Source organism: Macaca mulatta, chromosome 14 (genome assembly GCF_049350105.2).
Source record: "Macaca mulatta isolate MMU2019108-1 chromosome 14, T2T-MMU8v2.0, whole genome shotgun sequence".
NCBI lineage: Eukaryota > Metazoa > Chordata > Mammalia > Primates > Cercopithecidae > Macaca > Macaca mulatta.
The window spans coordinates 55,757,225-55,781,201 of NC_133419.1; the positions used below are offsets into that span (position 1 = coordinate 55,757,225).

The following is a 23,977-nucleotide window of genomic DNA, read 5'->3' on the forward strand; positions in this document are numbered from 1 at the left end:
TTGGAAGCGGAGTTGTTGTCTGGGGTAATACCCAAGGTTCATTGCCTCGTGCCAAGAAAATTAAGGACACGGACATACACAAGGAGTGAGTTTAAGAGCAGAGGTTTACTAGGCAAAAGAAAGAGAACAGCTAGCTCTGCCCTTCAAGAGAGCCTGGACCACAGTGGAGTGCACTGGATTTTATAGACAGGCTTGAGGAGGTGATACCTGATTACACAGGGCCCAAAGATTGGTTGGACCAGGTGTGACATTACATACTGTCCAGGGAATGACTGCCCCACCCTAATCTTATTTTGCAAATGAGGTCTTTGCTTGACTGGCGCCATCTTGTCTGCTCCTTATGGTATGCGTGGCTGGCAAAGAGAAGAGAAGATGGAGCTGTCATGTTGGATATGCCTAGTCCCAGTAGCCTTTTCCTATTGGCACAGCTGCTGGCATTCACCCGTGCAAACTTGCAGCTTGCTTGTCTATGTCTGCAGCTCAATTTTACAGGCTGCTCTTTGTTAGAAAATTATTTGGAAGCTTCTTTTCATTAAAAGGAAAACCTTACTAAGGACTTCCTTACCCTATGCCTAAATAATTTCTTCTTAACTCCTATATCAACTTTATTCAGGATTTGGTTTAGTGATAAAGCCGCCTTTAATAAAGGACTGTACGTCCTCCTGGAATGATAAAAGGGTTTTTATCTTTTGGTTTAAAGACAAGTGTCTTTCTGGATTGAGTACTCTGGTTTCTCCAGAATCCATGTTCTGTCTGCAAGACATGTCTTCTCTGGTAAATTTACTTTTGTTTCTTTCTGCGTTGGGATGGTTAATACTGAGTGTCAACCTGATTGGATTGAAGGATGCAAAGTATTGAACCTTGGTGTGTCTGTGAGGGTGCTGCCAAAGGAGATTAACATTTGAGTCAGCGGGCTGGGGAAGGCACACCCACCCTTAATCTGGGTGGACACCATCTAATCAGCTGCCAGCACAGATAGAATACAAAGCAGGCAGAAAAATGTGAAAAGAGAGACTGGCCTCGCCTCCCAGCCTACATCTTTCTCCCGTGCTAGATGCTTCCTGCCCTTGAACCTCAGACTCCAAGTTCTTCAGCTTTGGGACTCAGACTGGCTCTCCTTGCTCCTCAGCTTGCAGATGGCCTGTTGTGGGACCTTGTGATCACGTGAGTTAATACTTACTAAACTGCCTTTTATATATATATCTGTTCTGTTCCTCTAGAGAACCCTGACTAATATATGCATGCATAATTTAATTTTTTTCTACATTCCTGGGTTAACATTTTTGTGAACACTTTTATCTTGGTTTCATTTTGGTTTGGTTACATGAATCTGTAAATGGTTTGGCTCCTTTCCCTTGCTTGTTTCTAAAACTCTTCTGAGAGCAAAAATAAATATTCTAAATGGCGGGTGCCGGATGGCTATTTAAAAGCCACTAGGACAGTCACCACTATCTAAAACATGGGTCCAAACTCTTGACATTCTCTGACAGGATTTATAGGATTTTCTTTGCTCTCAAGAGATTAATAAGAAATGAAATGGGATTCTCACATATTAAGGCATGCCAAGGTTTTCTGAGACTCCAGCCAGCTACATATTATGGTCTATCTCATGAATATATTTAAACTAATGGGCCAGGTGCAGTGGCTCACGCCTGTAATCCCAGCAATTTGGGAGGCCGAAGCAGATAGATCACTTGAGCCCAGAGGTTCAAGACCAGCCTGGGCAACATGGCAAAGCGCGATCTCTACAAAAAATATAAAAACTAGGCAGGCATGGTGGCATGTACCTGTTGTCCCAGCTTCTTGGGAGGCTAAGGCTGGAGGATCAATTGAGCCCAGGAGGTTGAGGTTGCAATGAACCATGATCACACCACTGTATTCCAGCCTGGGCAACACAGCGAGACTCTGTCTCAAAAATAAAAACAACAACAACAAATACTAATGGACAAATCATATCAAGGAAAATTCAGAGCTCAAATGGTCTGGCATGGTGGCTTGTGTCTGTAATCCCAGCACTTTGGGAGGCCAAGGCAGGTGGATCACTTGAGGCCACAAGTTCGAAAAGAGCCTGGTCAATATGGTGAAACCCCATCTCTGCCAAAATTACAAAAATTAGCCAGGCGTGGTGGTGTATGCCTGTAGTCCCAGCTACTTGGGGGGGTGAGGCACAAGAATCACTTGAACTCAGGAGGCAGAGTTTGTAATGAGCTGAGTTCATGCCACTGTACTCCAGCCTGGGTGACAGAGCGAGACTCTGTCTCAAAAAAACTAAAAATAAAAAAATAAGAGTCATAATTTGAACTCTCTAAAATACACTACAACTATAGTGTTAACATCACAGTCTACCCCTTGTGCCACACAGATCTTTACTCTCCACCAGGTTCAGGGAGAAGTTCCTCCCCATTTCCCTTGGGCCTCTATTCCCAAGGGGAACTCAGAAGAATGCAGGAGGTCTGTGGGACCAACTATGGCCCCTACCAGTGAAGTTAATCTTGGAGCCATAACTGGCCTTCATTCTCTCCCTCTTCCACTATCTATTCCGAATTCCCCCCACCCTCAACAACTTCCTCAGATGCTGGTGGTTTACCTGGTGGTGTGAGCCAAACCTTCATTCCGGGGGTGAGCGGGAGGGGAGGGAAGGCGATAAATGCTAAATAATCAAACCCTTCTCAGGGTTGCTGCACATCCTTTCACAATTACAGTGGGGCTGCCTGGAGGTGCCCAGTGGATCACATGGGCTCTACACACATTCCTCCTGCCCTCATTATGCAGGAGCAGCCTTGCCCCTTCCTGTTGATCAGGGTCAGTTATCCCTGCCAGTATGATGACTCTTCTTGTCTGCTGGTTTCTGAGCACGAAGAATCCCAAGTGCCCTGCAGCAGCCACAAACCATAGTTCAATAGGACCCTTGCCATCATAGTGTCCCCCAGTTAAGTGCTGTGCTGTGTGGAATTCCATGCCTTTGGATCAGGTATTCTGTATGTCCCTGGAAAGTGATGCTAACTAAGGCTCTGTGGTGAGCAAAGGCACACCCATGCCCAGAATAAGTCTCTATCCCTGTAGAGATGAACCATTGGCCCTTCCAGAATGGAAAGGGCCTGATGCAGTTGACTTGCCCCAAATGATGTGTTGGTCTCAAGGAACAGTGCCATTTCAGGGGCTCAGCATTGGTCTCTGTTGCTGACACACTGGACATTCAAAGGCCCCTAGGCTCTTCTGCCATATCACATCACAGTGATCTCCAAAAGGCCTCTTTTTTTTTTTTTTTTTTTTTTTTGAGATGGAGTCTCCCTCTGTCGCCCAGGCTGGAGTGCAGTGGCCGGATCTCAGCTCACTGCAAGCTCCGCCTCCCGGGTTCACGCCATTCTCCTGCCTCAGCCTCCAGAGTAGCTGGGACTACAGGCGCCCACCACCACGCCCGGCTAATTTTTTGTATTTTTTAGTAGAGACGGGGTTTCACCGTGTTAGCCAGGATGGTCTCGATCTCCTGACCTCATGATCCGCCCGTCTCAGCCTCCCAAAGTGCGGGGATTACAGGCTTGAGCCACCGCGCCCAGCCCAAAAGGCCTCTTAAAGGGGGGCCATGATGATGCTTTGAGCTCCAAGTGTTAATGTCAACTCAAACTCTGCATCTACTACTCAAAATGTCTTGTTATCCCCATTTCTCTAGTGAATGATCACCTAAATGGCCATAGGTCTCTTTGGGGGGAAAAATGAAGGAATCATTGTGACATACACTTGCTGCAATTCTGCAAAGTCCTTCCTCTTAGAGAGCTGGCCACCTCTTTAGTCAATAGTTCTCAAACCTAAGCTGATTTTCAGATATAGAACCATTCCTTTCTAAGGGAAGCACCTGTGAGGGACAATGGGCAGGGAGGCCAGAGAGGTTGGGAGGGCTATCAGACCATGATGGGGGTGGACCGCTGTGAAAGAGAGAGGGAAGGAAGGAACAAATATGTTGAATAAATTACAAACATCTGGTGCATACTGGGCACTGAATGGATCCCAAGGAATCTCTGGATGAACACAGTACAGCTCAGCCCCCAAAGAACTCACAACCTAAAGTAGACACAGACTATTTGTTGTAAGCAGAACAATCCCCACCCCCCTTCCCTGAAGATGTCCATGTTGTAATCCCTGGAACTTGTGAATATGTCATCTTACATGGCAAAAATTAAGGTTGCAGATGAAATTAAGGTTGCTGACCAAGACATTATCCTGGATCAGTCCAATGTCATCACAAGGGTCCTTATAAGTAGAAGTGGGAGGCAGAAGCAAATGTCAGAGAAAGACCCAACAGGAAACTCAATAGGAGAAAGACTTAATGAGCCATTTCTGATTTTGAAGATGGAAGGAGGACAGACGTGAGCCAAGAATGTGGCAACCTCTGGAAGCTAGTAAAAGGAAGAAAATGGATTCTCCTTCAGAGTTCCAGAAATGAACATAGCCCTGCCAACACCTTGATTTTAGCCCAGTAACACCCATTCTGGACTTCTGGCCTCCAGAATACTAAGAATAAATCTGTATTGTTTTAAGCTGCTAAATTTGTAGTAATTATTACAATAGCAATAGGAAACTAATAGGGCTATATAATGAACCACAGTGATTCGTGCAATTGCACTGTATTCGTACAACAGCTGTGTACAGGGGGCAGGAGCTCAGAACAAGCAAATTGGATAAGGGATGGCCTAGGGAGAAAAAAGAGTGAGACAGAGGGGCAGAGGTGCAATGTGATATGCAGAGGCAGCTGCTGCAAGGCCAAGAGGGACACTCACACATGCAAACATATAATCCTGTGCACACACATGCAACACAAACAAGGGCATACATGTTCTCACATATACACACCCTAGTGTTATTGGCACTTACACATGCAGACTCTTTCTGACACAGGCCCACCCACTGCCTGGATTCCACCCGTTTTTGGTGACCTCTCTTGTATTAGTCCATTCTCACGCTGCTAATAAAGATATACCCAAGGGTGGGTAATTTATAAAGGAAACAGGGTTAATTGACTCACAGTTCAGCATGGCTGGAGAGGCCTCAGGAAACTTACAATGATGGTGGAAGGGAAAGCAAACATGTCCTTCTTCACATGGCGGCAGCAAGAAGAAGTGCTGAGCAAAAGGGGGAAAAGCCCCTTGTAAAACCATCAGATCTCGTGAGAACTCACGATCCCAAGAACAGCATGAGGGTAACTGCCCCCATGATTCAATTACCTCTCACTGGGTCCCTCCCATGACATGTGGGCATTATGGGAACTACAATTCAAGATGAGATTTGGGTGGGGACACAGCCAAACCATATCAACTCTGTCATCTCTGAACACCATATTTCCTGAGGGCAGCTGAATTTAGCAGGTGGGGACAGGGCTTGTCTACCATGGCTCCGTCACTAGCCTTCACCTGAACAGGAGGTACACTGGGAGGCTGAGACTCACCAGTTGGGGGGCAGCTGGAAATCATTTACCTGCCCAGCATTTTAGTTTGTAAGGTGTCAGGGTAAGCCCTGACCTTGCACATGTTCTCCCAAATCTCAGTCTCTCCCCTCACAGCTGTATGATGGAACCTATTATGAATGAGCTGGTCACCCAAAACCAGTGTGTCCATCTTCCCATGCATTTGTCTGTCCATTTTCATTCATTCAACATACATTTATTGATGCTTCTTCTGTGTTAATGCCTGCTCCTGGATACTTTGGACCCCAAGTAAAATAAGCTACTATCCAAGATATGATTTCTGGTGTAACCAGAGCTATGATAGGGTGAGAGCAAGTAGGAGCCTGCAGAAAGATAGGAGGAGCTCATAGCCCAGCCTTGGGGTAAGAGACATGAGTACATGACATTTCGGCTGAGTATTAAAGAATAAGATCACTGGGCAAAGGTGAAATCAGGAGGAGCAAGGAAAAGAAGTTAAGTCAGGTTTGTGATGTGTATTTTAGAAAGATCTCCCTGGTGAGGATGGCAAAGGGGGACTGGGAGGAAGGCAGGCCAGTGAGCAGCTGCTGTAATTATCCCAACCTGAGAAGGCAGTTGGGCTGGATAGACATGGGAGCTCCAGAGACATGCCTGAGGTGGTATCTGTAGGATGTAGGGCCTAACTGATGGGGACAGAGGGGATAAAGGGAGAGGGAGCAGTTAAAGACTGTCAGGTTGATGGCTGGGACATCTAAGAATGGCCCCAGTCTCAGAGTCAAGTGCCAGGCGTAAAGAAAGGATAACCAGGCTGGGGGCATGCAGGCCCTGGTGCTGACTTCAGCAGCAGGCATATGCTTCCTTGGGGAGGAGTCAGCTGGTAGAGAGGGTATGTGCAGCACTTCCTGAATCTGGGAGGGGTTCCCCACGTCACACACACACACACCAATCACACATCTTCTTGGCTTAGAGAAAGAAGTTAAGTAGCCCCTCCCCATTTTAACAGCTGAGGAGTCCATGATTTCAAGAGGTTAAATGACCTTGTCCAAGGCCACAGAGCAGTGCCTGATGGAACTGGGATTTGAACCCAGGCTTGTCTGACTACATCCTGTGCTCTTCTCCCCAGTCCCAACAGGTCAACCAGGCCAGTCTTGGCACCAGAGAATTAAGAATCCAGGGGACCTCTGACCTCTATGTCACACCCAGCCTGGCCAGGCCACTTACAGGGCCATTCAAAGCCAGGACTGCCTCACTCTCTTAGACAATGGACCAGGACAAAAAGTTCTCTTTGTGGGTAGAATGACCTTGGGCCCTCCAAGGAGAGGCGGAATGGCCCCACAGCTAACTTAGCCCTCTCATACCCACTCCACACCGTGGCCACCCACCCCACAGCTAGAGCACCTAAGAAGTGCATCTCCTAGTCTGTAGGTGAGCAGGAGAAGCCCAGGCCCAGCCCAGTTCAGCACGTCCCCACTGTCACACAGCTCAGCCATAGCTGGGCCTTCCAGGAAATCCAGACCTGGGCAATTAGAAACAGAGAGCTCAGGGCTTAGAATGAGATACTCTGCAGGATCCTGGTGAGGATCTGGCCCTGTCTGAGCCTATTTCCTCATCTGTAAAACGTGAAGTTAGGCTTATTTATCCTACAGCTCTCACAGCTGCAATGGTCTTTTTGCATCTCCTCTGCAGTCCCTGGCCTCATCCAAGCCTAAGAGTTGAACAACAGATGCCTGGTCCCTACGGAAAGCCCCCAACTCTGGCCTCAGCAGATCCACCTCCTCACTCCCCACAGGTCCCCCGAGGTTCAGTGCAGCCTCAGCCAGAAGAATGTGAACCATTCCCGGCATCTCCTCCCCTGTGGCCAGCCCAGAGAGGGGCTGGAGCCTCTGGGCCCTTCTGACAGGAAATTAGCTGGGCCTGGCCTTCCCCACTACCAGCTGCTCTGCTGACCCTGACCCTGTGTTTTCTGAAACTTGATACTGCAAATTTCAAAGCCTCTTCTCCATTCCCTGGAGGCCTGGCTGAGCTGTGTGTCTAGTGGGGCCTCCAGCCTACGTGTGGGCCTGCCTTCCTGTCCTGGAAAGGGCCCTGGCTAAGAGTGGTGCAGGGAAGCCTGAGGCCCAGCCCCTGCCATGACCCTGAGCAGGGCCTACCCCCAGGCGATTCATCTCCCCATCTCCGAGCTGTGAGAGGGAACCCACATGCAGAGTGGCTGCAACATGGAGAATGGGTTGGAGGGACACAAGAGGGGCAGTGGAGAGACCACCTCAGATGCAACTGTGATGTTTCAGGGAAGAGATGGTTTGGACTAGGATGGGATGGTGAAGATGACAAAAACTATAGACTGGAGACATATTTAGGAAGTAAGATGGAGAGATACTGGTGATGGTCTGGCCATGAAGGCTGAGGGACACAGGTGTCAAAGGGCCTGCTAGGTTTCCGAGTTGCCCAGCTGAATGGATGGTGGTATCTTTCCCTGAGATGGTGAACACCAAAGGATGACCAGGGTTGGGTTGAGGAGGGAAAATATCCTGTTTGGCCTTAGTTAGAGGCTGAGGCGCCTTTGAGCTGTCCCAGTGAAGAGGCTGAGCACATGGATATCCAGAGAGGAATAAGCTGAAGATACTTATTTGGGAGGGAGAAAAGTAGATGGTAGGTAAGGACATGGATAAAACTGCCAAGAAGGAAGAGTATTAAGTAAGAAAAGAGCCCAGCCTGTGCCTTAAGGACACTAATGTTCAATGGCCAGGTAAAGGAGGAAAAACCTGGAATAGAGGGTGAACAGAGAAAGAGCAGCCGAAGATATAGGAAGAACCATAAGCATATTGTGCCTTGCAATGAATGGAGAAGAGTGTTTCAAGAAGGAAGAGAATGTTCGGATGCTGCTGGAAAATCTAAAAAAAAGAGGAGAATGTAAAATGCACTTTGGATTTAGTGTCCTGAAGGTCACCTCACCAGTGTTTTAGGGAGTGCTGTTTCGGTGAAGTGAAGCAGGGAGAGGCCAGACTGTCACCGACAGGAGGCACGTGAGGTGTGAGGAAAGAGACAGTGCTCTGGAGACGTTTGACTGTGGGTGAGAGGAGGGTGGGGCAGTAGCTGCAGTAAGACAAGGAGTCGAAGAAAGGGGCTTTTGTTGTTTTTTAAGGTAAGTGAGATTCAAACATGTTTAAATGTTGATAAGCAGAATCTTGTTCAGATGAGAGACTGACAATGCCTGAGAAAACAAGGACAACAAACATAAAAGTGTTTTTGACAAAGCAGGAGGGCTTGCCAGGGCCCCTCAGCAGGGTAGGGCTCAGAGGGAACATCTCCAATCCTTTGAAGCTGGCTCCTGGGCACTAGGCTGGCTGTGGCACTGCCTCTGAGTGCTCTATATGCCCCACAGCCAAGGCCAGCACCGTTGGATGGCCAAGTACATGTACCTTATGGACCCTATTCAACCCTAGTTGAGGATGGCAGGAGTTAGAGATGATCGGACAGACCATGGTGGGCCGTGATGTCCTAAACAAGGGTGCTACATCCCTGGGAGAAGAGCCATGGGCCTCTAGGCCTATTGTGGACATTGAGCCCATTGCCAGTGACAGGATGCCTGGAGCCCTGCTGGATGGTATCTCTAAGTCCAGGGTCCCCAGATGCCTCCATTCCAGCTTGGCAATACCATGTTGGCTCTACTGGCATAGGACACTCCCAGGCATACCACAGGGCAGTGGTTCTCAGAGGATGGCCTCTAGACTGGGAGTATCAGCATTACCTAGAAACTAGTTGGAAATGCAAACTCTGAGGCCCCACCACAGATCTATCAAATCAAAAACTCTGGAGGTAGAGTCCAGCAGTGTGTGTATAACAAAGTTTCCAAGTGACTTTGAGGCACCACTTCTCTAAGGTATCAAGCCTTTCATCCCTCCATTTGCTGTCCGTCCAGTAACCTAAAATTCAGACATCTACCAATCTAAACAGCCATCATCCAACTGTCCATTTCTCAGTGCAATTCAACCATCTGTCTTAGTCAGTCTGAGCTGCTATATAACAGGACATCCACAGACTGGGTGGCTTATAAGCAACAGAAATGTATTTCTTGCCATTCTGAAGGTTGGAAAGTTCAAGATCAAGGCACTAGCAGATCTGGTGTCTGGTGAGAGCCTGCTTCCTGGCTCACAGAGAACTAGCTATCAACAATCCACGTTCGCATTCTGTCCAGCCACCTGTGCCTATCTATCTAATCTCATGTAATCTAGTCTATCATCAGCCTAAATAGTCATCATTCTAAATATTTCTTTATTTATGTTACAAACATCTACTCACTATCTTCACAACTCATTTATGACACAAAAGAATATCTAAGCTCTGGTACCCACCACACCCACCTCCCCTTTCTAAGGAAAATGGACATAAACATTTCTTTCTGCTTAAAGTTTCAGGATCATATCATGTGTATTAAGTGAAATCAGTTCTATTTCTCTGGGCAGCAACCCTGACTGGACAAGGGGCAGGTTCTTGGGGTTCCTCAACTAAAGGCAACTGTGTTTGTATGTGTATAATCTTAATATATATATATATACACACACACACACACAGTAGCTTAAGTATTACATAGAGATATGATATATTCTATAGATATAGATCTGTCACACATATGTGTACATATATAACTTCAATAGCTTGCCATAAAACTCTGCCCAAAGGAGGTTGTCTGTACTGAATGGTGACAGACTTAGCCAGTCATAAACATTCTCTTCCTTCATTCTCTTCCTTGGAGAGTATGAATGTTTGGTATCACTGAGAAGTCAGGTCACTTCAAGCTCCAGTTCTATCCTAACAATGGTAAGCAGTTTTCAATGAAGCCTGCTGAATATGTCTGCTTTGAAAGAGTGGGATTTAGAGTGACCTTATAGCTCAGACAGAAACAACTGTGCTGCGGGCGTGACTCTGCAACCCTGCATTTAGCCCTCATTATCCAAGACAAACGTCAAGCTGCCTCTGCTGGAGGGTGGAGCTAGATGACCACACTATACCACATATCCTCCCTGTCCACAGCTGATTGGAGCAGGGCCACCTCACCATATCCCATCCATCAGCAAATCCTGATTACCTTCAAAATCAATCCTAAACTGGACCACTTATCACTGCCCTCACCACTGCCACCCTGGTCCAAACTACCAACATCTCTCACCTGGATTTCTGCAGTCGCCTCCTAAGTGGTCTCCCTGTTTGTCTCCCTTTCCCGCCTTGTCCCTTTCAGTCTATTCTCATCACAGTAGCCAGAGAGGTCCTTTTTAAAATCTAAGATCATGTCATTTCTCTGTTCAATATCCTCCAATGCCTCCCCTCCTTCTTACAGTAAAAGTCTAAGTCCTCACAATGGCTTGTAACACACTTCATGATCTGTCCTGCTACCCGTCTGACCTCATCTTCCACTATCCTCCCCATGTTCACACAACATCAGCCACACCATCCTTACTGATGTTCCTCACACAGTGCCACAGAGTTCCCACCTCAGGACCACTGCACTTGCCATGCCCTCTTCCTAGAGCATTCTTCCCCCAGATATCTTCACGGCTCACTCCCTCAATTTCTTCAGATTTCTGCTCAAATATGACCATATCAGGGACACCCTCTCTGAGTATCCTACATGCAGCAGAAACCCAACCCCTCCCCAAACTGCTCCCTGCTTTATTTTTCCCATAGCATTTAACGTCAGCTCACATATAACTGCCTACTCTCTCTCTCTCCTCATTAGAAAGTATGCTTCATAAATGCAGCAACTTTGTTTTGCTTGCTATTTTTCAACACGTAGGAGCTTTGTTGAGGTACAAAGAGTCACATAAATAAGCACTTGGTAAAAACTTGTGGAAGGAATGAGTAAGAGTGGCTGAGAGTAGACCATGAGGAGGAAAATCGAGCAGAGGGAGACTGCTGAGACAGGAATGAGTACAGAGAAATGTGGGAAAGAGAGGAACCTTGAGGTCCTCGGGAGATGGAGAGAAGAGCCACTGTTCCTGACTTTCCAGTTCCAATCTCACAAGGCCTGAATGTCAGTGCTCTCTGCAAGGTTGTCCATTGTATTCTCACAATTGTACCCCTCATTCTTAAAAACACTGGAGTTTTCTTTGTTCCTTGCAACAAAAACAACCTTGACTTGAGCAGTGTCCTTCCAACCATCCATCCACCCATCTCTCCATCCCCACATGCCCTCCTAATCATTTATACTTCATTTTTTTCCCCTTTTTTTTTTTTTTTTTTTTTTTTGAGACAGAGTTTCACTCTTGTTGCCCAGGCTGGCATACAATGGCTCAATCTCAGCTCACTGCAACCTCCGCCTCCCGGGTTCAAGCGATTCTCCTGCCTCAGCCTCCTGAGTAAGTGGGATTATAGGCATGCACCACCATGCCTGGCTAATTTTGTATTTTTAGTAAAGACAGGGGGTTTCACCATGTTGATCAGGCTGGTCTCAAACTCCTGACCTCAGGTGATCCACCTACCTCGGCCTCCCAAAGTGCTGGGATTACAGGTATGAGCCACTGTGCTTGGCTGATCACTTATACTTCTAATCATCTGTCTACAGATCAGTCCACTAGTCCGTTCATCCCTATAAGCGTCCATTATCCTAGAGTCCACCCATCATCCATCGATCCATGTAACCAACAACTATCCATCCACATGTGGATGGATAACCTCCTTTCATAACCTCCAGGTAGAGTGGAGTCAGGTCATGAAGGATCTCATCACAGGGCTGAGGCCATCCAACTTTAATGCTGAAAAGTGGGAAGCTATGGAAGGATTTTGAACAGGAAAGTTATATAGTTGGATCTGTATTTTAGAAAAATAACTCTGACAGCTATGAGCAAGATACTTACTGTCTAAAGGCAAGAAGACCAGTTGGGGTAATATTAAAATATTCCAGATGATGAATTAGGGCAGAGGCACAGGGGCTTCAGAAAAGAAGATTCAAGGGAGAGACAGGGAAGCAGGTCTGGGAACAAGCCCAGCCCAGAAGGGCAGGCCTAGACAAAAAACTGCCTAATAGGGGGCCTCAGTTTTGCAATCACCAGCTCAGCGCAGGCACTGTGTTTGCCCCAGATCTCAAGTGGGACCAGGCCTCTTGCACATTCTGCACATTTGGGGCAGAGTTCCCAAGAAGCCCAATCCAGAACCAGTCTTCTCTGGGCCCTTCAGCAGAGCACTCTGTCCTACATCTCAAGTCTCTGAGTAAGTGATATTTCCAGAGTACACATTCCCCCACCAACTCATCTCACAGCTCAGCCCTGGCTACAGAAAGCAAGGGCCTCTTCTCTGTTAATTTTCTTCAACTCCTCAGAGGTTGGGCCTCTGGCCCAGTGAAGTCAGGGTCTGGGAGGCAGCCCTGGCTCCTTGCCAGCCCACAGAGACTATATTTGGAGCAAGACAACTCCCTCTGGACACAGAGCTTGGGACCCACCCTGCAGGGCTGCCCCAACCAATTTTACCCAGTATCCACGCAGTGTGATTGTCACTCACGTTTTCACTTGTTAGTTCATTCATTTGTTTACTCATTTATTCATTCCACAAACATTTATTGATCTGCTGGTATGATGCAGCAGGTACAACAGGATGTGCGGTGGGCACATATCTGTATATGTATATATGTGGTTCTCTCTAAGCAGGGATGGCAGAACATACTCTGGGTGTCCTCCCTCCGGGTTCAGTGGTGATGATGACTCACACTCAGGTGTATATGGCATCTGTGGGGACCTGTGTGCAAGTGCATGCAGGCACGTGCTGAGGAGGTAGCTATGACTCAGTGGCACGTGGCATCTGTGGGTACCTGTGTGGATATGTGTCTGAGTGCAGGCATGAGCATAGGCGCTAGCTCCTCAGGGGGTGGGGGAAGTGGTTGTGACTCAGCTGCACATGGTGACTGGGAGCCTACAAGCCAGCTATGACTTTATGGCTTTGCTTATTTGCCAAGCCAAACAGTTAGTGTTGGGCACAAATATTTTATCAGAATGTGCATGGAATAAGTCCTGAGCCGGGGACCTCCAGCAGGCAAGAGAGACTCAGTAGTCTTGGCCCAGCAGCATGTGTCCCCCGCCTGCCCCCTCCACCGTAGGTATACAGGTCCTACCCTCCCCACTTCGCCCTCTCCACTCCTGCCTCCTGGAGACTCAGCGAGCGCGTCCCTCATTGACTCTACATCACCCCTCACCCACTGGTCCCAGGTGCACACACGAGACCAGGCCCAGAGGTACAGGGCTGTGACCTTCAAGCTGCCAGCCCAATCCATTTTTCTACTATGCCAAAAACCCCTTCTTTTCCAGATCCCATGGCGGCGTCTTACTCCAACATCCCAGCCCCGGTCGTAGGCTCGGCAAGCCCGCTCCAAGGCCCACTTCCCATCTCAGCGGCCGCAGGCCCGCTGCCTCCCCATCGGCGCGGCCCCATCTTCACCTCTGAGCTCCTTGCCCCTCTCTCCCTGGCTGTCTCTGTCCTTATCTGTCCCGAGTCTATCTTTGTCTCTTCTCGAGCCGGGCTGTCTGCAGCAGAGGCTTCACCAGAGCGGAGGTGCTGACAGAGTGAGGGTGTGGGCAGGACACTCTGTGTCCCTTCTTGAGCCTTATCGGGAAAACTTAAGTCACTGCTCAGGGCTCAGACTGGAATTTCGCCCTAGATGACCTTGCTGGGTCTGCCGGGGGCCTCCGCGGGGACAGCCAGGGTCAAACGAGTCAGGAAACAGGCCCCTGCTTGTGGGCCGCCCGCCCGCCCTCATCCCAACTAGGCCGCCTGCAGCGCCCTCCGCGGGAGACGCCGGGGGCGGGGAGAGAAGGGAGGAGACGGGAGGACGGCCCCGTCTTGGGCACTCGCAGGGACCAGCGGGAGGCCGTGTGGGGCTGGAGTCGTGACCACGGATGCCGGAAGGCCACAGGGCCCTCCTCGGGGTCCCGGCCGGAAATCCTCAGGGGCCCGAGGAGGAGCCCGGGCGGCCACCCGACCACCTCCCCGCAGGCCGCAGGCCGGCGGCGCGCCGTACCCGCGGGGAATGAGGGAAGAGGCCATCGCGTCTGGACACCAGGGCTTCGTCCCAGAGCCGTCACTGCTGTGTCCCCTTGAGCAACTGCCTAGCTCCCTAAGCCTCACTTTTCACACCTGGAACATGGGAAAATTGCGCCCACCTTCTGGGTCGTGGCAGATAAAATGAGTTCACATCAGGGCTGGCTCTCAGGAGGCGCTCAGTGCCCGTGGCTTTCCTCCCCGGTGGGCAGAACCCCGGGGCAGCTACCCGCGCCCTGGCACCCAGAGCGGAGCAGCCAGGAGCGGAGCCGCCACCGCACACCCCACCCGACCCGACCCTGGTCCGCCCTGAGCGCCCGGGTCGGGGCTGGAACCTGCGGGCGCGGCGCACGCCTGCCACCTGGCGGCGAAGCCACCTGGCCGCCCGTCCCGCCCACGGCCGCGCGCGTGCGCAGGCCTGCACCACCCAGTCGCCCCCACCTCGCCGCGCCCCGCCTCCCTCGCCCAGGGACCCCCTAGGCCACGCCACGACCCTCCACCAGCCCAGCGAACCCCCTCGGCCGCACAGACCTGCGCCACCAGGTCGTTTCCTCCCCTCCTTCCCTCAAAAACGTGTGCATTTCGTTACCCTTACACCTGGAACCGGGGTCATTTCGGGACCTCCCAAGGAGGGTCAGGATGGTGGGATTAGCCTTAAGGGGGGGCGGACGCAGTTTGGCGGTTAAACCGCGTGTTCCTGTTTCAAACAAACCTAAATGTAGGCCTGGAAGGCTGTGTACTGAAATCCTAGCACTAGGTTGGTGCAAAATTAATTGCGGTTTTTGCCATTGTCGGTTGTCTGCAGAGTGAGATTATGGCGAAGCATTTTATTCTTTTTACATACCTGCTTTTTCTCAATTTTCCACATTGGGTATGTATTGGTGATAAGGAAAAAAAAAACTACAAAAGTTACTTTTTGAAAAAAAAAATCACATGGAGAGAGAGTGGGGGACGAACTGGCCTATCAAGGGGATTTCCGGAAGTTAACTTTCTAGTATCACTGTTTGCATGTAGACTCCCAGGGTCCCCTGGGAGAAATGGAGAAATGAAGCCCAGGACTTGAGGCATTGGGGTGGATGGTCCATCTTTCACATATGCTGGGATTAACTTCCTTTAAGATAAAAGAAAGGCAAGAGTTCCCAGCCTTACTAGGGTAACGTGGGGTAGAGCCTCCAAATAAACCAGAAACTCTTGAGAGTTGAGGTGGTCAGTCACTGCTGTCTGGTTCAAGCTCTGATTGGACCCAAGGGGACCAGATCCAGGATATATTTGAGAACAAGGAATTTATTTCAGAAAGGGGCCACTCAAAAGCCAGCATTTACTAAGAACCTGCTTGGTACAGGGTGCTGGAACTACCACAACAGGCTGCCCCTGCCCTTAAGGAGTTCTGGGCTGACTTTTGGGAAAGTTCATCAGAAGTGACAGGTAGTGAGTGAAGCAGATCAGCAGGAACATTACAAGCCGCAGGAACCGTCATCGGCTGATACAGGCCCTGGGAGGTAGAGTGGAGAACAGCTCTGGCCCCCACAGCTAATGGCCACCAACGGAGCGACAGGACCCTTGAGGGGAGAGCAGAGGCTGGAGGTCCTTGGGGTCTACTGGGAGGTGGCAGTCACAGGCTCTTGGGTCCTCTCCACAGCCTTGCTGGAACCTTCCAAAGAGCAGGTGTGACTGGGGAAGTGTGTTGCTGGGCTCTTGCCCTCACCTAGGACCTCATCTGTTCACTCATCCATTCACAGATTTGCCAGATACCTGCCTTTGCCGGACACCTCAAAAGTTACAGACCTGCCTGTGGACATGCATAGAGCACCTAAGGTATTTCCCAAACTCTCCAGTAGTAGCCTTGAATGGCTGACCTACCGCAGTCACCTGCCAGATCTTCTCAGAACTGGCCAGCCCACCAGCAACATGCCCATTAAGTGGCCTGGCCCAGCCCAGATGGAAAACCCCCCTCCACGTGAGTTTCTAAAGAACATGCATGAAGACAAAACACCAGGTGCCTTAGGTGTGACACCGTGAGGACACATCACCTGTACAGTATCCTAACCCACCCAAGATGACACAGTAAGGTAAAACCACAGTAGAGCCCAGGCCTGTTTGACTCTGACGTCCAGGCTCCTTTCCAACTTAGTGCCCTAAAGGCCTGATTGGGGTGGGGGTAGGGAGGAAGATTCAAGCACTGACTGCTTGTAGCCCAGGCTGGGAGGGCAACAGCTTTAGAAAAAAAAGCCATTCATTGCTTTACCCATCTTCCAGCTAACTGCAGTCAGATGTACAGGGCCATGGGGCTCTGGGATGGTCTTCCACCTCTACACCTTGTAAACAAGGATTCCAGACACACCCTCCAAATGGGAATGGAGACACATGTTTGGCAGAGTTGGACAGTGACGCTGGTCTCGTATCAGCCTGGACTTTGAGGGGAGTGGAAAACCGGTGAGTGTGGAGGTGCAGCAGCCCTGGTATCCCCTGAAACCAGCCTGTGGGAGGACAGTCTTCCCAGGGGAGCTGCTCAGGAGGTCCTGGTCCATGCATCAGGAAGAAAATGGAACCTGAGAACAGAGGAAAAATGCAGAAAGTGGGGCAGGGAGGCTGCTCCCTGAAACCCCCATGGGTTGCTGGTTCAAGCAGAAAGTGTTGCTGAAGGGGGAGAGGCAGGGTGAAATGGAACAGGAAACGAGGACTTCCGATGAGGAGGAGGGGGCAGTGGGCTGCGGGTCTTGGGAACTGAACAGAATGGGGTTTGCTAGACAGAGTTTTCTAGTCCTGCTGGACCTCAGCTGGCCCCTGTGAACTGCTGTTGAGGGGGATTTAAACAAAGTCCTGCATTCCTGTGGGTGCATAACCCTAAGAGACCATGGACTGCGTCTGTGTGGTGGGAACAGGAAAAGGCAGCTGAGTGTAGCCCCGCTTGGAATTTAGTGTCCACCACAGATGTATCCACTACCCAGGGCCAAAGACTCGGTAGCCTCAGAAGCCTCAATGGAAGCTGAGCACAGGACTAGAAAGGGTCAGGGCCCTCCTGTGCATGTAGGGGTGGCACATGGCAACTAGCTGGGTGATGGGGAACTGAGAAATTAAATGTTTGACATAAAAATGTAATCAGGACCTGAGAGGAGGTGGATGGTATAATGAACAGCATCCTAGAAGTCCGGTACAGATTTCGCATGTCCCCTTCTAGTTCCTTCTCTGCAAATTGAAACGTGAGGCCAGGTGCAGTGGCTCACGCCTATAATCCCAGCACTTTGGGAGGCCGAGGCGGGCGTATCATTGAGGTCAGGTGTTCCGAGACCAGCCTGGCCAACATGGTGAAACCTGTCTACTAAAAATACAAAAATTAGCCGGGTGTGCTGGCACATGCCTGTCATCCCAGCTACTTGGGAGGCTGAGGCAGGAGAATCCCTTGATCCTGGGAGGCAGAGGCTGCAGTGAGCTGAGATCACACCACTGCACTCAGAGCGAGACTCCATTGGGGAAAAAAAAAAAAAAAATTAAAGGTGAGCCAGTTCAGGCATTCTAGAGGCACTGCAGTTACAGACAGTAAACTGCACAAATCCTGGGTGTAAAGTTGATTGTTTTTTCCTATGTAACCACCATTTACAGCATCTCAGAAAGTTAAAGTGTCTCTTCCCAGTTTACAGCCCCCCGCCTCCCAACCACTTCTAAATCCACTGATTAGCAGTGTCTTGGAAATCTATATGGAATCATATAGTATGTGCTCTTTTGTGTTTGGCTTCTTTGCTCAACATGATGTCCATGAGATTCAGCCATGTTGTTGCCTCTCTCTGTAATATGTTAATTTTATGTTAATTTAGGTGTAGTATCCTTTGTTTGGATATACAATTCGTCTGTTCTCTACTGGTGGATATTTGGGTGTCTCTGGTTTGGGGCCATTATAATAAAACTATTGTGAATCTTCTTATACAAGTTTTTTGGTGGACACCAGCCTCATTCTCTGAAATGAGTGGAAACTGCTGGGCCAGAGGGTAGCTGTTGTTTTTAGCTTTAGTGGATATTGCCAAGTAGGAAGTAGGGAGGTGATTATTACAGTCTCTAATATATAAAGAAAGGAGTAGAGGGGGAAAGAGAGGAAAGAAATAGAGATTCCATAAACTATTCCCAAGACTGATCCTTTAACAAATCTGGAGCACCTCCTCTGCACTGTAAAAGCTGAGGAGTGCCTCTTCCCACGCTTTCATTATGTCTTGACCTTATTCACCTGATCCTCACCCCGCTAGGGCAGCTGTGCCTTGCTGGAACTACCCAGAAGGTTGCAATTAAGGCTTGGCCAGTTAGAACAAGCACAAGCGCTGTGCAGGACACATCACCACCTGAGTGGCAAATGTGAACATTCATTCCTCACAAGCTGCTAAATGGTGCTGACAGACTCACCCTGTGTTTCAGCACCTGGAAAGAAATCAGGGTTAAGGCAGCTTTTACACTTCACGCTTCAGCAACTTGCATCATAGTCTTTAAAATATATCCAAAGCAACCCCCTCCAGAGGCTCTGGGTGTGTCAGAGGTCCCTGCCCTCTGCTCTCTGCCAGCTCACAGAGAACAGGCATTCTCCCTTCCAGGTGCTCCTCATTTGCACCGAAGAGGTCAGTCAACTCCTAGGACATCTGAAAGACAAGTGTTCTGGATAACAGAACTGGCCTTTCTGTGGAGCAGGTTTTCTCAATCTTGCCACTACTGACATTTTAGTCCAGATAATTCTGTTACTGGGGGCTGTCCTAGGCATTGTGAGATGTTTTGCAGCATCCCTGGCCTCTACCTACTCGATGCCAGCAACAGTCCCTCCAGTTGTGACAATGAAAAATGTCTCCAGACATTGCCAAACGTCCCCTGGAGGGCAAAATCACCACCAGTTGAGAACCACTGTGATAGAGAAAGAACAGTTTGTTTTTTTTATTTTTGAGATGGAGTCTCGCTCTGTTGCCCAGGCTGGAGTGCGGTGGCGCGATCTCGGCTCGCTGCAAGCTCCACCCCCTGGGTTAACACCATTCTCCTGTCTCAGCCTCCCGAATGGCTGGGACTACAGGCGCCCGCCACCGCGCCTGGCTAATTTTTTTATATTTTTAGTAGAGACAGGGTTTCACCGTGTTAGCCATGATGGTCTCGATCTCCTCACCTCGTGATCTGCCCGCCTCAGAAAGAACAGTTTTGTTTTGTTTTTTTTGAGACGGAGTCTCGCGCTGTCACCCAGGCTGGAGTGCAGTGGCCGGATCTCAGCTCACTGCAAGCTCCGCCTCCCGGGTTCACGCCATTCTCCTGCCTCCGCCTCCCGAGTAGCTGGGACTACAGGCATCCGCCACCTCGGCCGGCTAGTTTTTTGTATTTTTTAGTAGAGACGGGGTTTCACCGTGTTAACCAGGATGGTCTCGATCTCCTGACCTCATGATCCGCCCGTCTCGGCCTCCCAAAGTGCTGGGATTACAGGCTTGAGCCACCGCGCCCGGCCCGAAAGAACAGTTTTTATTTATTTATTTATTTATTTATTTATTTTTTTGGAGACGGAGTCTCGCTCTGCCGCCCAGGCTGGAGTGCAGTGGCCGGATCTCAGCTCACTGCAAGCTCCGCCTCCCGGGTCTACGCCATTCTCCTGCCTCAGCCTCCCGAGTAGCTGGGACTACAGGCGCCCGCCACCTCGCCCGGCTAGTTTTTTGTATTTTTTAGTAGAGACGGGGTTTCACTGTGTTAGCCAGGATGGTCTCGATCTCCTGACCTCGTGATCCGCCCGTCTCGGCCTCCCAAAGTGCTGGGATTACAGGCTTGAGCCACCGCGCCCGGCCGAAAGAACAGTTTTTAAACACACCAACCAGTGTCCTCTCCCTCCCTCCAAGAGGGAAAGATCAGTTTTCCAATATACACTCAAGCTGGACTGAGTGGGCCCACTTAGTCCACAATAGGCATTTTATCTTGGCAACAATGTAAACCACAACAACAAACAAAAAGCCACATGGTTTACTCTGGTGAAAGAAAAACTGAAAGGCATAAAAAAAACTAAGGAAAACAGAGGTAAGAAAATTTGAAGGTAACAGCAACAATGAATGAGAAATCATCTTTGTAAGTTCCCGTTTGTGAGCTGACACATCAGCCATGGCTTGCCCACATTCGTGACTCAAACACCAAAGATGAGGCCATAGCTAACTTCTTGGGTTCTAAACTGCAAACCCAGTGTTTTCAGGAAGTGTCCCTAAACCAAAGTCCATCTCATATGAAAACACATACAGATACACCCAACTTTACCCCCACTGTTTTATTAAATCAGACAGTAAATGTATATTCTGGTATTTTTAATTTTCTTACTGGGTCCATTTTACTTAAAAAAAAAATACAAAACATTTTTAATGTATCTTAGAAAAATCAGCAAAAAATTGAGAAAGTTGAGCATATTACATTGTACAATGGTTTCATACGAATGTTTTAAAATCATAAATATTTGGTTTCCTCTCAACATAGCACATCACAAAAATACATTTCAAAAACTTTTTTCATGTATAATTCCTGTAACTGATCATATCCCTACTTATTAAGGAAAACACCTGATGACAAGCACTCAAACACTCCTGAAATTTTCTGTACAGTAATTACAAAAGTAAAACCAAGAGTTCTGTTGGCCCTTTGACAGGTGAAACCATTTTAAATATTAGGAAGAATTCACTTAGTATCAAAATATAATTCCAAATGGAATATACTTAGTTCATTTCTTTGCCATCTTTGATTCACAAGTATCTATCTTAGCCAAAGCACTGTTTAAAAGGATTTTGCCTTCTAGACATAGTGCCACTGAAAACCAAGATGTAATAACACTACGCATTAAACAGAAAGCTTTTGCGCAACCACATATATAACAGCTTGGTCATGTCAAGGTTCACATGTGACCAGAAAGCATGCAGTCATTAGGCGGATGACCAGGGGTCAGGCAGTGAGGTCTTCAAGAACCCAGGGCTAGAGCAGCTAAGCCCCAGGTCATGTTATCAGCTACAGTTGTAGAATAAGCAAGGTTTAAGGAAGGACATTCTGCAAAAGTGCAGGGCCTATTTCACAACTTCTAGAAGTAGAAATTCACACATTCCATCATGACCCTCCCCACCATGCAGAGACTATTTGACTCCCAAGGCCACACTGTTTCCATCCCATAGATTTCACATAGGTGACTAGGTTCTTTGCAAAATACTGTTTCCTCATTCTGGAATGACGGATACTGGAGTCTTCTGGTGTAATGTGCAATCAAACCACAGGAAAGGTTCCATTCCTTACCTAAGTCTCGTTGGTCTATACACCTGCCAGCTACTGAATAAAATGGTAATACTGATAAATGTCTGGGCAGAAATCCAACACCCAAATCAGCTGGCAAATTTCAAAGGCACATGATACAAAAATATTTTAGACAATAAACTTTATAAAGGCAACTATAAGAAATCATTAAATAAAGTTACATTTTTATTAAACAGCCCAAAATCTTAACACAAATACCTACAGAGCATTTCTTCATTGGCAAATATTTTCCAGTCGTAAAATGTGATAATTTATGGGATTATATTCCAGTTTCCTCTCATGTAAATAAATACATATACTGAAACCTCTAATACCACTCTCTCTCGATGTATACATCTGTTTGGAATTGCTTTCTTAGTATGCACTCAGCAAGCACTGAGGTTGAACACCTGAGGTTCTCTGTCCTCATTTAATACTTATAGAGAGAAAAGGACTTTATTCTACTGAATTCTGCCCTTTTTTGCAAGAACTGAATTATCCTCATATTTATTTACAATTTTAAGCTTGATTGCTGTCCATGGAGTTACTGTTGCTTCTCAATTATAACTAGTGTTAGAAGGCTTGATTTCATAAATGTTCTTTTTAATCTAAAGATAGAAAACCTTCCTTAATACTCCTTTCAAATCAGATGCCTATAAACTATGATCCCAATTTCCCTGTTACACTTATTTCTATTAGATATTTTCTCCATTGTCACTATAGAGGAAGGGAAAAGGCAGAAAAGCTGCCCACCTAACAAAGGCTAACATTATGGCTAGGCTAATATATTGACATGCTATCATCTTTATGATGTTTTGAATCTAACTAGCAGACATACAGTCAACTTCCTGTTGGCCATGTGCATCTCATCTGCTTTCTTTATGATCCAAATAATTTTTATTTCAAATTAGCTTCTTTCTACTACTCAGCATAATCCTCTCACAGCCTGGCATATACCTGGTAGCACATCATTCAATGAGAGAGGACGAAAGAAAATTAGGTTGACAATATGGGGCAAAGGGGTAGTCTCCTTTAAGGTGAAGGGAAAGGAGATGGGAATGAAACATGCCAAGTGTATGATGGTTAGGGAAAGAAATATCTTAGCAGAAGCTAGAAAACCTCTACTAACAGGATTACATTCCAAAAGGGCAACCAGGAAATGGCAGTGACTCCGTGACTTCTCTGTCAGAGCACCAATAGTCAAAGGCATTCCATGCCAAGTGTCAGGGAATGGAAAGCAAACTGGCCAATCTAGTTTAACAGCACATACTCAGAGAAGGAAACAAAGGAAACACGCTGCCAAAGGAAAGAGCTAACATCCAGTCCACAGGGTTCTGAGTACCCAATGGCAGTGAGCCGCTCCAAACTCTGCAGAGCTGACTGTGCTGTCTGCACCCTGCCTCATTTGGGGAAGAATCTGAGAGAGCTAAAAGACAAATTTCAGAAGGTGATGTTTTCAAAGAAAGAGTAAATAAACAGCTTAACAATGCTGACTTTTTTTTTTTTTCTCTTTTCAGGTAGCCCTTGTTTGCAGGAAGATAAATAAGAAGGCTTCCTTAGGATATTGACCCACTTGGAGAGGCATGGAAGGAAGAACAGTTAAAAGCAGCAAGGCCGGTTTTTTTTTTTTTTTTTTTTTTTTTTTTGAGATGGAGTCTCACACTGTCACCCAGGCTGCAGTACAATGGCATGATATCAGCTCACTGCAACCTGCGCCTCCCAGGTTCAAGTGATTCTCCTGCCTCAGCCTCCCAAGTAGCTGGGATTACAGGCGCCCACCACCACGCCCAGCTAATTTTTTTTGTATTTTTAGTAGAGACGGGGTTTCACCAGGTTGGCCAGGCTGGTCTTGAACTCCTGACCTCAGGTGATCCACCCACCTCGGCCTCCCAAAGTGCTGGGATTACAGGCGTGAGCCACCGCGCCCAGCCCCCAAAGCCATTTCTTTTGTCTTTAGCGTAAAGCTCTCCTGCCATGCAGTATCTACATAACTGATGTGACTGCCAGCAAGCTCAGTCACTCCGTGGTCTTTTTCTCTTTCCAGTTCTTCTCTCTCTCTTCAAGTTCTGCCTCAGTGAAAGCTGCAGGTCCCCAGTTAGTGATCAGGTGAGGGTTCTTTGAACCTAAGAGACAAACATGCTTTAAATACAGGAAGTATTATATTCTTCAGGGTACTCCATCATTTTTCTACAGACAAAACAGTAACTTTCCTACTTTATTTCTTCTTTGAGGAACATCCATAAATGTCATACCAGCTAAAACAATTAGAAGATGTATACCGAG

At 48.0% G+C, this 23,977-nt stretch overlaps 1 protein-coding gene and 2 long non-coding RNA genes across 13 annotated transcripts in view; 1 reads left to right on the forward strand and 2 right to left on the reverse strand.

Annotated features, from left to right (window-relative positions):
- The window catches only part of LOC114672343 (uncharacterized), a 50,554-nt gene extending 35,787 nt beyond the window's left edge, over positions 1-14,767 (reverse strand). Inside the window, exon 1 of the long non-coding RNA XR_013404020.1 lies at positions 14,560-14,767. This is a non-coding gene — a long non-coding RNA (uncharacterized LOC114672343). The remainder of the gene's footprint in view (positions 1-14,559) is intronic.
- LOC106993338 (uncharacterized) lies at positions 921-23,407 on the forward strand. Of its 3 annotated transcripts, none has more exons than XR_013404018.1 (3): positions 921-1,164; positions 16,177-16,252; positions 23,212-23,407. It is a non-coding gene; the product is annotated as an uncharacterized LOC106993338 (long non-coding RNA). The 3 variants fall into 3 exon arrangements; XR_013404019.1 differs by lacking the exon at positions 23,212-23,407 and adding an exon at positions 16,694-16,870 and having other exon boundaries at positions 1,005-1,164; XR_001439559.3 differs by lacking the exons at positions 921-1,164; positions 23,212-23,407 and adding exons at positions 14,862-14,980; positions 16,694-16,870.
- SWAP70 (switching B cell complex subunit SWAP70) overlaps positions 20,679-23,977 on the reverse strand; it is an 83,690-nt gene continuing 80,391 nt past the window's right edge. For 8 of the 9 annotated variants that reach the window (XM_077960553.1, XM_077960550.1, XM_015114742.3 and 5 more), the window contains one exon: positions 20,679-23,817. In XM_077960553.1, coding sequence (XP_077816679.1) covers positions 23,711-23,817 — 107 coding nt within the window. In that variant the 3' untranslated portion in view covers positions 20,679-23,710. 9 annotated transcript variants of the gene reach the window in all.